The 14,416-nt window shown below is 38.2% G+C and overlaps 1 protein-coding gene across 1 annotated transcript in view; it reads left to right on the top strand.

The window, feature by feature from the left end:
* RALA (RAS like proto-oncogene A) overlaps positions 1-12,072 on the top strand; it is a 20,146-nt gene extending 8,074 nt beyond the window's left edge. Inside the window, exons 2-5 of the mRNA XM_009641556.2 lie at positions 2,623-2,777; positions 3,595-3,803; positions 7,454-7,628; positions 10,165-12,072. Coding sequence (XP_009639851.1) covers positions 2,664-2,777; positions 3,595-3,803; positions 7,454-7,628; positions 10,165-10,287 — 621 coding nt within the window. The 5' untranslated portion in view covers positions 2,623-2,663 and the 3' untranslated portion in view covers positions 10,288-12,072. The remainder of the gene's footprint in view (positions 1-2,622; positions 2,778-3,594; positions 3,804-7,453; positions 7,629-10,164) is intronic.
* The last annotated feature ends 2,344 nt before the right edge of the window (positions 12,073-14,416 follow it).

The following is a 14,416-nucleotide window of genomic DNA, read 5'->3' as shown; positions in this document are numbered from 1 at the left end:
ACTTCTTCCAATATCAAAGTGCTTATAGAAGAATAGCCTGGTTTGTTGCTTAGTAAAGTTAGTATTGGCTGTATCCAGGTATACTAATGCTTCAGTTCCTGTGCTTCTGAGAGTATGTGTTGTAATCTGAATTTGGCAAACTGAGCTGTTGTCAGTTTATGACTGGAATTCAGAGGAATAATCTTTGTATTACCTGTCTGAAATACATACTAAAAACAAGTAAACATGACTTCCAGGTTACATTTTTCCTTTTAAGAGGAAAGTGCGAAGACAAAGCAATGTGGAGTAGTTAAAAATGCAGCATAGTAGGTTGAAAATGTACACACGGCTTGGAGCTATTTTCATGTTCTCATACTCCCTCTTGAGTAAAAAGAAAGCAGTGGTTCTTTTAAGCCACGATGGCCAAAACAAAAATGTTTTTTTTTGTTCTCATCCATCTCCTTTTTAAAAGAACCTGTAACATAATGTTAGTTATGTTTCTCTGCTATGTTTCTGTAATTAGTACAGCAGCTTACTCAGGCTTATTTCACTTAGATAATCTTTTTGATGAAAACAATTTAAGGGACTTAAATCTTCAATTGTGTTTTCAGAATTCTTTGATAGTACAATGGGTAGTGGTGCTGATGTGATCCAGAGAGTTTTTCACGAGGGCCGTGGGTTAACCTTGGCAGGCAGTGAAGCACCACACAGCTGCTTGCTCACTTCCCCCCCCACCAGTGGGATGCGGGAGAGAATTGGAAGGGTATAATTAAGAAAACTTTTGGGCAGAGAGAATTTAATAAGTTTAAAAAAAGAAAAAAAAAAGAAAGAAAAACAAAATCAATAAAAACAAGTGATGGGAAAACAAATTGCTCGCCCCTAGCAGACCAATGCCCAGCCAGTCCCCTGAGCAATGGCAGCCCCAGCAAACTTTCCTGCCAGCTTTAATTGCTAAGCTATGGCATGGGACATCCCTTTGGTCAGCTGCCCCAGCCGTGTCCCTCCCGTCTGCTTGCCCACGCTGGGCCTACTCACCCGCAGGGCAGCGTGAGAACCAGCAAAGGCCTTGACACTGTGCAAGCACTGTTCAGCAGTAGCCAAAACATCTGGGTGTTATCATCACTGTTTTCATCACAGATCCAAAATGTGGTATTGTACCAGCCAGTCTGAAGAAAATTAACTCTATGCCAGCCAAAACCACTGCACCTTTTGTTTTTTTTTTTTTTTTTTAATTCCAGGAAGGATCGGCTTAATGTCTAATGAAGCTTCAGTCAGCATGCTTTTCCACTTAACTGCCTCGCTGCTAACAAAACCTCTGTGCATGTCCTCAACTAGGGATTTTGATATAAGTTTTAGTAAAATTGTCATGCTTCACATTCTAATTAAACTGCACGCAAAGGTGATTCATTATGCAGGAGGATGTAATTTTAGTGTTCGAGTGATCATGATGGGTAAAGATAATGAGGTAATGGTGTCTTGTTACTAGGCTGTATTATTATCTGATAGTTCTGTATAAACTGTGCTGCCATGTGAATGTGCTCTTTTGGAGCTTTCTGATTAATAAAATCTATGTTACATTTGGCTCTTAGTTGCTACTATAGATGTCTCTTGTGCTTACATCTTCTGTAATGTAGATGTCATTGTGTTTTTCAGACATCAGAGCTTGTCTTGGCCTTAAATCTCTGGAGGAGGGTACATTCGGTCACTGTGCAGTGACTTTCCCGTGTCTTAAGAACTGTGCAAGCAGACAAAATATTCTGTCTTCATGTAACATAAATACCATAATGTTACTGTTAAGATAGGTAGGGAATGAAATGAAGGAGTGGGAAGATAGTATAACAGGAATTTAAAAAAAAAAAAAAGCACTAATGGGTTCGTTACTTTTTGTATGTATGCGCATGCACGTTAGACTTTATGTGAATTAACTGTCATAGAGCCCTTTGGTATTGTCAAGGTGCAGAGATTTGTGTTTGAGCAAGACGTTATGGGACTGAGACAACTATTCCAAATATACAGAAAACCAGCATTTGTAGAGAGGCAAGTTGAATTTTCCATTCTGCGTAAACTAGATTATTCTTTCAGTTCCTGATTGACTTTCTGCAACTGGGTATTTTTAGGTTTTAAGTGACACATTTGCTTGCTTTTCTCTGAAAAGGTACCCTAGCTAATCCTTGCTGCTGTGTCTTGGTGCTTTCTATTTAAGCTGGAAATTCCTTCAAATGACTGTTTTCTTTCCCCTGCAGCTGTCATATCTTGTTTTCTTGTATGGTGTTGACTCACTGTGGCTTCCCTTTTCAATTCTTGCTTAGTAAACTAATAAGATTTCTTGACAAATACTGTGTCTCTAAAAAAACCACTACATACCAAAATGTAAATCTTGTCCCTTAATTGCTCTTGGATGCTGTGAACCCACTTGTGCCCTTTCCAAATGGTGGAGGCTTTCTTTGCTCACGCTACAAAAAAGATGAGCTGGGTATAATTTGTGGCATGGCTTCCAGTGAAAAGCAGATAGCTTTCACTTGAAGATAGCAGAGCTGAAATTAAGTCCTTAGACATGTAGGCATTTTAAAACAAATCCACTTTCAACAGTGCATGTGGGAGAAGGAAAAGAAAGCTAATGAAACAATATTTTTTTTCTTCTAGAGTTTTTCATTTTACACCTGTGAATTTTCTGCAATCCAAAGATGGCAGCAAATAAGCCTAAAGGACAGAATTCATTGGCTTTACACAAAGTTATCATGGTGGGAAGCGGTGGCGTAGGAAAATCTGCTTTAACACTACAGTTTATGTACGATGAGGTAAGAATCTGCACTAAAAATTGTCTTAGGAGGTGTCTGCTACATAGTATTATTTAAGCATTTATTAGTACAGGGCTTTTTTGAAAGGATCTAAATGTATATGATGTGGTATGAAAGTCAGCGATTAAATAGAACGAAGAGAGGTTAGTGATTTACGCTCTGTGATACCTATGAAGGTATAATTTGGCATTTTTTCAGACTTGTAAGCAATTAGATGCTCTGTCATTGTATCAGTATATTTTCTAATAGGTCTAGTGAACAACGACAACTTAGGTGTTATAGCTCAAAGCTGCTGCGCTTAGGTGAGCTGCATGATGACCAATGATGACCAATTTTTGCCAAGTTTTTTCTGCTGCTGTTGAAGAGAGGAAAGAAAATCCGTTTCTTGTTTTCTTACTTTTTTTCCAGTGAAAGTCATTCTTTTTGATTAAAAGGCTGAAGTCACGGCTTCGGTGTTCTTTGAATATATTTAGTATTGATTTTTAAAGTCAGGACTGCCTGATAGCATAATGGAACGCAGCCAGATGTTCTGCTTGACCAGAAGCAGAGGCCTGGGTAGTGCACAGACATTGATGTTTTGCAGTTACCTCTAAAATTTCCTTGTAATGGATGAAGAAAGCAAAAACCTATAAACTGTTTGAGCTGATGGAGAGCCTGCTTTAACTATGGATCATTTGAGTACTTCACAGACCCTAAATGCATATGCTTACTTATTAGTTACTGCAGCTATGTAAGATGTTTGTTATATCCTTATTTGCAAATAGAGGTATTTGCCTTGTATAGGCATGATTTTATACCATGAAGGTTTTTTTTCTAGTTTGTTGAAGATTATGAGCCCACGAAAGCAGACAGCTACAGGAAAAAGGTAGTTCTGGATGGGGAAGAAGTCCAAATTGATATATTGGACACAGCAGGGCAGGAGGACTATGCTGCAATTAGAGACAACTACTTCCGAAGTGGAGAAGGCTTTCTTTGTGTCTTCTCCATTACAGAGCTGGAATCCTTTGCAGCAACTGCAGACTTCAGGTAAGTTACAAGACAAGATAATTACTCTAATTACAGTGAGATGATAAGTGATTTTTTTGTTTGTTTTGTAATGTCCTTATGATAGTCCAGATTAGATGACAGCTTTTACTGTAGTCACATAATGTTTTGAACGGATGCCTAGCCATGCCTATGCTATCTGTACTACTTCAGATATTTCACTGCTCTGTTTCTGAATACCAAGAAGTCTATTGCCACAGAGCAGATGCATAGCAATGTTCAGAAGGCTTCTGCCCTTTGTAAATCAGTGTTGCTTGGCACTTGTGCTAAGAAGCAGTATTTGTGAATAGGCATACTGCTATCCGAAGTAATGGATCTGAGAAAAATTGCTTATATACTGTATGGTTGCATATAATGTATGTACAATACCTCACACTCACCAGTTGTCTTTTGTAGTTCTTGCTTCATATAGAGGATTATGTTGTGTTTCTCTTAACCTGTGAAACACCTCCTGGAACAAAAGGGCAGCTGTAGTACGTCCATCTGTTTTATGCTAGAATACTTCATAGTTACAAAGATGATGTGACTGGATTCCAGTTGAAAACTGCATGGAACCACCACATCTCATGATGTCTGTCTGAGAAGTTTTAGGTGATGCAAAGTATGTGCATTGTATTCTGGGAGAGTGGAATGCGTAATATCAACAACAAATCTTTCTAACTCTTAAAGATGGTTTTATGAACAGCAGTGATGAGAAGTATCTTTGAATATTCTGTAGTAGCTATGAATTTTATGTAAAGGCCTGCTGTAAATCTGTCCCTTCAGTTTTGCTTAGATGGAATTTTTCTCTGTAACAGATAGTGATGGCATTTTTTTTTAATTTACAAGACCAAAGTTTTGCATAGCATTCACCGTCCCCATCAAAGTCAGTATTTTACCTAATAGGGAGTAATGTGGTAAAAACAAAATTTAGGACTGGATCTTTCTGGTGTAGTAAAGATTAAACAGGATAGGGTTTTTTAAGATGCTTTTGAGGCATGCAACGTATTAAAACTCTTATAATGGTAAGAGACTATTAAACAGGCAGCAGTATATTACAGGTGTTTAATTTTGATTGAGAGATAAAGCCTATTTAAATTGCTTGTCACTGTGTTTAAAAAAAAAAAAAAGGCAGAAGAGACCAGAAAAAAAATTTACCAGTTCAAAGTGTAGTAAAATAGCAGAGGAGATAACCTTTGAGATAACTTCTTTTAATATTTGTTTCCTTACTTTTATCTGCATCCCACTGAAATAAGGCTTCTCAGAAATGCTGTTACAGTTAAACTTAAATGTATTCTGATACTTAGTGCTAATTAATATCTCTGAGGGAGGAGGAAGAGGTATGGAGAGGGGAGAAAGTGAGGTTTTCCTCTTCTGATGTTTGAGGGTTTTTAATTTTTATTTGTGTGTCTGTATATGTGTGTGTTTACATATTTTGAGAGAGAGGGAGGGAGGGGCAGGCCTTGACTGGTTTGCAGGCTTATTCTGGGTATTGTCAATCCCAAAGGACTGTTAGTATAGTTGAGCTGGTCTAGAGTCCAAAATGACCTATTCAAATCTGTTTAAAATCCTGTTAATGCTTCACAGTACATGATCTTCTATGGTTCTAGAGGAAGTCCTACTTTTCCAGCAAAAGTGAGTGTTCACAATACACATGCTGAAAGAGCAAAAATGGAAGAAAAAAGTCCCTTCAGTGAAGAGATTAAAACTCACCCCAGTCTGAATCTGGAAGTGCCTTTCAAGTTGCGTTTGAAACTGTAGAAGCGTAAATGCTAAAATGTAACTCAGAAAAATTGCATTCTTTCTGCTCTGTGTGCGAGTAACTTGTCTCTCTTGAAGGTAGAGTTAAAATACCTTTGGTATTGTTGAGCCGCCTGAGGGAATACTACTTAAGAGACAGATATGAAAGAAAGTGATGAGAAGAATTTGGATGTTTGATTGTTTCCATGGAATTTAGCTCTGCTGGAATGGCAGACTCCCAACAGGAGAGCTCTTTACTGCTATTCAGTGTCTTTGGGGTTCCTGGTGTGCTCTTGAAATGCCATTGCTCCAAGCAATTTTTTTTTTCAATAGAAAGCAGACCTGCAATGACTAAACTTTTCAATATTTGAAAGGCAATTTGATAAAATGTGGTCTTGCTTTGAGTAGAATTAGTCTAGCTGTAATGGTTTTGGGTTTTTTTTTAAGTTCTAGATTTCAAGCTAGCATATTATTAATTAGATATTCCTTGTTTAGGAGATACCAGTCTTCAGAGAGGGCTCAAAGGAGGATATTGTCATCTGGATTGCTGTTAGATTAACTCTCTGCATGGTGAAATTGTTTGGCATCGCCTGAACAATTAATGTTTAAAGCTACTAGTTTTTAGCAGATGTCTTATTTGCACAGATACTGTAGTGATGCACTGAGTTTTCTTCTGGCCACCCTTCCTAATCCACTGACTATTCCAGGGTAGCTGGAGACCCTGGTAAAACATTTGCACTGGTATTTGTGAGGGAGAGGAGGAATGTTGCTTTAATTACACCTCAGAGATGAATGTGCTCTACAAGCTGCCTCAAATACATTATTTGTTGGTTTAAAAAAAAAAAGGTTATGTGGTCTCTGCAGTTTCTCAGCCCTGTGAGTAGAATTCCTCCACAAGTCTGCATGCTATTCAGAGCTTTTTATAACAGCAGGAGGATCCTGCCATACACAAAATCAAGGCCCTTTAGAATATCGATTAATTCTCTTCAGCTTTTCTCCATCCAACTTTAAATCTGGCAATACGTTTCACGTCAGCCAGCAAAAGGATTTTGTTTCTCTCTGCTTTTTGTCAGTCTTCCAGAAATTGCTCCATGATAAAGGGCTGCATTTCACTACTAACTTTATATTCCTTTCTGAGAAAAAATAGAGAATATCCCTCTTCTGGGAAAACTGTTCTTCCTGGTACTTTTAATGCATTTCTGATTAGAAGAAAACTGATTTTTTTTTTTTTTTCCAGTGTGGAACAGTTATGTGCCAAACCATTTGTAGTACTGATTTTTATTTACAACTTTAAAGCCTTGATCGTAGCAGCTCAAACAGTTAGACGGGTCTGTCCTTAAAAATCTGATGCATGTACAACTCGTACCTATACACTGGCTTACAACTGAATGAAAATCTCGGGAGAGACTGAATGTACCTGACTTCAGAAAGATTCTTGAAAAAAAAGATTTTTCTCTTGGTATGCTGTAGACCATTTTATTGGCGTTAAAAATTACATAAGCATTTTATTAGGGAAAAAAATCAAGTGTAAAACTGAAGTTTGGGTAGCTTAAAAATGGCACTCACAAATACTAATATGAAGGCAATGGTAAATGCTCTTGAGTTACACCTTTAGTAAAAGGAATGACTTATTAATGTAAATTCTCACCTAAACCAATCCTGTTCTACTTTTTTTAGTTTCTGACTGAGTCACCTTCTTACTTCCTGGAGGACTAGTTGTCTGTCTCTGTCTTCATTCTGTATAATGTCATAATGAGGTTTAAGATTTTACTGTTACGTAAGTTTCATAAAAGGAATAAATGGGTTTTCCCTGTAAGATGGAAGAGCATTTAGTCTGAGTTCTTCTTTTTTGTTCTAAGAATAGTACTCCATGCAATGCTTAACTCTTCTTTTCCTTTTTTTTTTTCCTCCAGGGAGCAGATATTAAGAGTAAAAGAAGATGAGAATGTTCCTTTTTTGCTTGTTGGTAACAAATCAGATTTGGAAGATAAAAGGCAAGTTTCTGTAGAGGAAGCAAAAAACAGAGCTGATCAGTGGAATGTTAACTATGTGGAAACTTCTGCAAAAACACGAGCTAATGTTGACAAGGTAATAACTGGCCTCTTAATACAAAGAATATCTCTATCAGTTTTTACTTTATACCTCTTTTCCATGGGTCATACTCCTATATGTTCATTATTTTAGCATATTTTTTTTTTCTGTGCAATTTGAATCAAATACTTTTCTCCCTTAGCTTGTCATGAGTGCATGACTAGGTGACTTCATGTAGAACAGTGAAAATGTTAGGCATAACAAGTTTATCCCATCCTAAACTGCAAGGAGTCATTATAGAAGACCTTATTTCATTACAAATTTCTTGAGACAGCCATTTTAGCCTGGACTTCTTCCTATGTTTTCTATAACTAGAAGACAATCTGCTTCTGAACAGTGAGAAATGCTGTCTGATCCTCAGCCAGAATAAAATAGCTTACTAAAGTAGGTAAGGGAGGGATTGGAGCCCTTTCTACCCTCGTCTAACCAGATGCCTGGCTGTGTGTTGCTTCGATGAAGAATGGTTGAACCTTTTTAAGCTTTGAACTGCCTAGAAGTGCCTCATGAGTTTTCAGGGATAAAGCCTGGTTCAGAAGGTCATGAGATAAGAGGCAGAGAACTTTGCCTCCAAGAAGATGAAGTATTGTTTAGTTCTAAGTGTTTCAGCTACAGCTCTAAAAGACAGGACTTCTTAGAATACAGAATAACTCTCAGCCTTGTAGACTGGAAGGGTAACAGATGTATGGCAAAAGAAGTAGGTAGTTCAGTTCAATGTGCCTACCTTTCTTTTCAGAGCTATTGACAGACTTGATCACACACTGAAAAATTCTCCAGTGTAAATCCTTAAGTATGAGCTGTCGATTGCAGCATGGCAGCTGTGAGTTCTGCTTTGCAATAACTTAAAACTTGTCTGTCAGTTGTCTTTCTGAAGAAAGTGGTTGATCAGTACTGCAGTAAGAACTTTTATGCTGTTCTGTAGAGAACATTCATTAAATGCAGCAGAACTCAGTCTCACTGTTAAGCTTTGATTTTATTTTTTTTTTTTGTTATTGTAAAAACTAGTACATCTTTTAGTTTTGGTGCATGATTTCAGTTAACATCCATCTATTACAGCCATGTAGAAATTTCCAGCTGTTCAGAATCTACTTCACCATCCTTTAGCAGCTGGAAAAAAAAAAAAGTGTGTGTAAATATGTATTTTAATAGAGCTCTAATCAAGAGCTTTTGCACACACGGTAGGCACACATCTTTTTTGGAGATGGTGGCATTATGGATCCAGATTAGCATGTATCGTATAGAATTAAGGTTTGATAGTCCACAAATGAGGCTTTGTTGGCACTAGTAAACACCAGGTATTCTTAGTTACTTAGAGCATCTGAAGTTATGAGGTTTGTTATGTGAATTTGAGTTACTATTCTGTAAGAAAGCTGGCTTCTCTGAGTTCCAGAATAGTGGGTTTGCTCAGTTGGGGAAAACACAGTCTGCTTCTACTCACTTTGGTAAAGGTGACCCACTGAGCATCTTCTCAGAAGGTTACATATCCCAGGCAGCCAAATGTTGTAGTACAGCATCAGTGCTTAAGCAAGTTGACAGTTGCATCAGTCCATTTGCAGAGATTTAAGTACAAGCAAGTAACTTGGTGCACATTTAGAAGTCTAAAGATGATCTTATTTCTTCACGGAAATGTTTAGTTACATTGATTTTCCTTGAATCCCATGTAATGAAGGTTGATGTTTTTCCTGCAGTCAATACAAGATTAGTGCCATTGCACATAAAAACCTACTGAGCTCTGTAGAGGAGCTTTTCAGCCCCTGTACTGTCCATGTTTCACAGAAATGGATCAAGTCCGCTGATATAGATCTAGAAAACATCTCCTGAGAGAGAAAAGTACTAGAAATGCTCAACTGATTTGCTACAGTAAAATTATAAAGATAAGTGGTTATTCTCTGTGGTCTCCTGCGAGTCGGGTCAAGATCTGCTCTTGAAATGAATAAAGTAGCTTTAAGCAGTCCAATCATAAAGCCTTAACTGACAGTAGGATCTCTCTTAAACAAGTCATTGGTGTATCTCCACCTTTGTCATTTTTGTTTCCTACTAAACCATTTGATGAAGTTCGTATTTACTTTGAGGTTGTGATATGGCAGTTGAGAATACCAGATCTAACAAATTGTTTATGTAGTTGTATGATAGATAACTTTGCTTTAAAGGAAATGTTGATTTCACACACACACAGAGTCACTTTGTGGTTAGACTTATGTCATGGGACATACTGACCATGAAATGTTCAGTATATGCTACTGCTCCATTAATATGTTTCTAGAATTGGATGTTGCACTTTTTCAGCCTTTACAGCTCATCACTGAAACTACTGGAAATGTAAACTGATTTCCTTGAGTCTCCTCAGTAAGATGTAGATAATACGTTTAAAAAATCTTGGCAAGTGATGAGATTTGTTGGGTTATAATTGTTTGCTCAAACGGGTTGCATATAGTTGACTTTATTCTAACCAACTGAAATGGATATCAGTGAAAGCTTAAATTAATTCATATGTCTGTGAGTGGTTTTGCATTTACATTGTTACATCTTTTTTTAGGTGTTTTTCGATTTAATGAGAGAAATTAGAGCCAGAAAAATGGAAGACAGCAAAGAAAAGAATGGGAAGAAGAAAAGAAAAAGCCTAGCTAAGAGGATCAGAGAAAGATGTTGCATTTTATAATCAAAACCCTGAATTCCTTTCCTACCCTGACCATACTAATAAAAACCATAATTTATAAGCATGCCATTGAAGGCTCAAGTGACTGAAATTACTCTAACGTTGGAAATTGTAATGTACCACTAAAAGCATGAATTGGAGCTGCACTGAAAGTCAAATTCACTGAAAAAAAAAAGATGTGGCTTCAAGAGAAGCAAGTTCAGTCCATTTCATAATTGCCGACCTTCTCACATTTCTTCTGAATGTAGTGTTTCATAGGCAGTCTTTTCTTTAATAGTGAACGGAGGGGGGAAGTATTACTTCGTGGGTTCTTGTAAAGCATACTTTTTTATCACTGGTAATTGTCAATTCATCTTGTCTTTTGTTGCCTTGAAAATTACAATTGTGAACGTGATACCTAACAAAGCGGTATGCAGTTGTTTTGCCATGGCGTTATGCAAATTAGAAAAGAATAATGTATATGCGAACAGTAATGTTGGGGAAAATTATATGTGGTTCTGCATTACCTGATTAACCTAGAAGAGTGCTGTAATCTTTTACATTGAAACATTTGAATATGCCTTAATTTTAAAACCTAAGCATAGCAAGGTTGCTTAATCAAGGGTGTATTTTCAACTTCGTTGCATGGAGACTGTCCCTGCGCATCAGTGCGAGACTGCCCTCTCTGCAGAGCGCAGTTATGTGAATGGTTTCGCTAACTAGCTGTCTGCTAGCAGTGTCTGTTCTTTAAATGTGTGCCATACTCTGGTATTGTGAATAATACAGAGCATATTCCGTCATCTGTAACCTGGTAAACAATATGGTATCTGAAAACAAAAAGGTCAGAACACATGGAAGACTGAGATCGTAAGCCTATGGCACATCTAAGCCTGGAATGGTTGTTTAAAACTTCATGTGCTGATACCTTGAAACTTCCCTTTTGCGAGTAGATTTTTTTTGTCTAGGTGTTCCTTGGGTTTTAACTCCCTGGAGTTGGGTGGAGTGGAGCTGATTAGCGCTAATGTGTTTTGAGTTAAGATGCTGTCTGGGAAATGCTGGTGTCATCAGTCAATTTCTTTTGTGTTCCCAATACTCAGCTAGGGGAACATGGCGTGTTTATGCTGAAGCTCTTTGCAGGTTTTGTACTGTTTAGTCTACGTTGATTTTCAAATGGGGAACATTGTAGCTACTTTTTCTAGTTAATGTTAAAACAATCAAACAACGCTTTACAATACAGAAACATTTACCATGTGCATCCAAAACCCCCAAACAAAACATACTGCCTCAGCTGCTTCAGAACAGCAAGAATACTAGCACACGGTTAGTATGCGGCATCTTAACTAAAAATATACCAGAATGTTTGAGGGTTTTTGACTCTGTGGGGTAAGACAGGCTCGATCAATTCCACAAACTGTTACACTTTTTATACATGTGTAAGCCTATAACTGACAGTTTAAAATGTGCTCAAGCAAACTAGGTAACAAATATTTAACTTTCATGCTAACAGACATTTTAGGGACTCAAGTCTTAGAAGTTATATTTGTCATGTTGAATATTTATCAATAGGAATTTTGTATGTGCATTTAGTAGACTGCCAAGTGCAGAATTAAAGTTACTCATGTAACTATGGCAGATAAGCCAGTCTTCATCTTACTGTGTACTCATTTGGGTCTACTTAGCCAGGGAGTCTAACCACTAACATTGTGACTTTGCTTTGGAACCTGTATACTGGGAACTGAGGTGTTATGAAGCCACTGGACACGTGAAACTTGTCTTGGCTGATGCCTTATCCTGTCCTTTTATTTGCTATTTGAGCCATTGAAAGACGAATAAACTTCCATTTTTTTAAAATGTTTGTGCAGTGTTAATTGATAACTAATTATTGATAAACTTTGCTATAGCTGATGCCAGTTGTCAAGTGGTTAAAGCTAAATAATCCAGAAGCCTTTCGTGTGTGTGAACAAAATTGTAGATTAAACCTAATTAGTCTGATAAAAAGCCACTTTGTAAAAGCTGAGACTATGCATGTGCTACCTTTTATCCAGAGCTAATTTATCCCTTCTTGCTGTAACAGAATGTCAGAAAACAGGCAAACTGAGATAAGCTTGTTCCAGAAGTATTTTTCTGTAAGAATGGAAAGTGAGATTTAAAAAAACAAACAGCCAACTATGTAAGTTTTCATAACAAAATAAAAAAGCACTCTAAGTTGTTTTCTTTTAGCACACTCAGGGAGAACATAAGTCTGCTTCCACAACCTGCAGGGAATATAGCTTGAATTGTGTGTATAGGATTTGGGTACCTCTTGAGAGAGTCATCCAAAGAGTGATGCATTTGCATCAGCAAGGAGTGTTTGGTTTCGCCTGCTTCTGCGTCTGAAATTCCTAGATCTATCTGCTCAGAGTGCTTCTCTGCCCGAGAATGCTTTTCCTCCCCTGTTTCTCCTCCAAGGAGTTGAAGATACTTTCTTACATTGGCAGGATCCAAGGCTTGCGTGGTATTTCCCCCCAAGGTTGCTGAATATGCTGGCAGCGCTGTTGTTACCTTTTGTGAAATGTGCTTCGTTGTAAAACTGCAGACTAGAGAGAGGCGCCTTAAATTGTAATGAGCTATGGAGTTCAGTCTTCCATTATGTAGGAAGCCAATATTGAATTCCTATGTGGACTTCATTCTTTTTTTCTATAGCTTTTTGTAGCTTTAAAAACTCAGTTGACTTTCAGAAATGTTGGCTAAGAAATCTGTGGTCTTTTTGGTAGTTTCTGTAGCCTCCTGATGAGCATGCAGTAGCTTTCACAATACAAGCATCCGGCAGCTTTCTTGACTATTCTGAAGCAGCGTTGCGGTGTGCAGGAAGCGCCTTCCCTTTCAGGGAGACCTTGTTAACATCAGTGTTCGCATGCGGAATGACCTCTCTGGCAGTTCCGGTGGCAGTCATTATGCAGTAAAATACACTCCATATCCAAGCCTTATGCTTGCTGTATTCATCTGCAGGAGCCAAATATTTTATCTATTAATATGTGAGACAGGCTTCCTGAAAATCTTGGGCTCCTTTTTGGGACCCCAAGCTTTGCAATGGTTCTCTGGTTCCAGCGTCTGAGAGGGTAGATGGCCTCTACGTGATTAGAGTCCAGTGCAAAATGCCGAGCAGCAGAGGCACAGCTGGTATAGCATGAATGCGTAAATACATTTAGCTGTACCAGAGCTGGCTCAGAAGATGGGACTGAGCCAAGAACAATTGAGAATTGAATAGGGAAAGCGAATAGCGCACCTTAATTTCTAAACTTTTTCCCGTTATTGTCAGATGTGTCGGCTCTTCTAGCCACATGGATGCGGAGAAAGTCACGTGTGTAAACTGTATTTCTTTCCAGCTTTGCTCTTGCCAATTTTGGGCTGTGATTTTTACTTAAATAAATGACTGGGCATGTTCTTAAGAGATGACTCAGGAAAAAAAACCTCTCCTTGCATATTTTTTATGGGAGCTTCAGCTTGTTACTAAAATTGAATGGTAGGAAAGGTGCCAATGTTGCTAATACTGGAGCGTAAGCTAATCTTTGATCTAAATACGTTGACCAGACTGGAATATTTTTGGTTGAAGCTTCATTGTCAGAGGAGTGCTGAAATGCACACCACTTGAGATCTGCCCAGGATCAGACGGATGCCAAGGCTCTTCTCATTTTCAGAGAGATCCTGCCTGGATCTAACCAGCCATCTAACTGGTAAAATCCATTTGGGGAAGATATTCAGAAGATACAATTTGGTTTGTGTATGCTGGGGTCTTTTTTTTTTTCTACCTTTTTTTTCTTCCATGCAGAATGGAAATCTACTAAAGCTTAAGTTGTTCGAAAAATTGATTTGCCTCCACCATCCTCTTGATTAATATTGCACTCAGTAATATTTAACACTACCAGAGCACTTAATATGTGATACTGAGTGGTGCGGTTGACACACCAGAAGGATGGGATGTCATCCAGAGAGACCTGGACAAGGCTGGAGAGGTGGGCCTGTGTGAACCTCATGAGGTTCAACAAGGCCAAGTGCAAGGTCCTGCACCTGGGTTGGGGTAACCCCCAGTATCAGGACAGGCTGGGGGAAGAAAGGATTGAGAGCAGCCCTGCCGAGAGGGACTTGGGGGTGCTGGTGGATGAAAAGCTGGACA

The sequence above is a fragment of the Egretta garzetta genome, unplaced genomic scaffold (assembly GCF_000687185.1).
Source record: "Egretta garzetta isolate BGI_Z169 unplaced genomic scaffold, ASM68718v1 scaffold127, whole genome shotgun sequence".
In the NCBI taxonomy this organism is placed as follows: domain Eukaryota; kingdom Metazoa; phylum Chordata; class Aves; order Pelecaniformes; family Ardeidae; genus Egretta; species Egretta garzetta.
The sequence above is the reverse complement of the archived record's forward strand: the minus strand, read 5'-3'. Positions and strand labels throughout refer to the sequence as shown.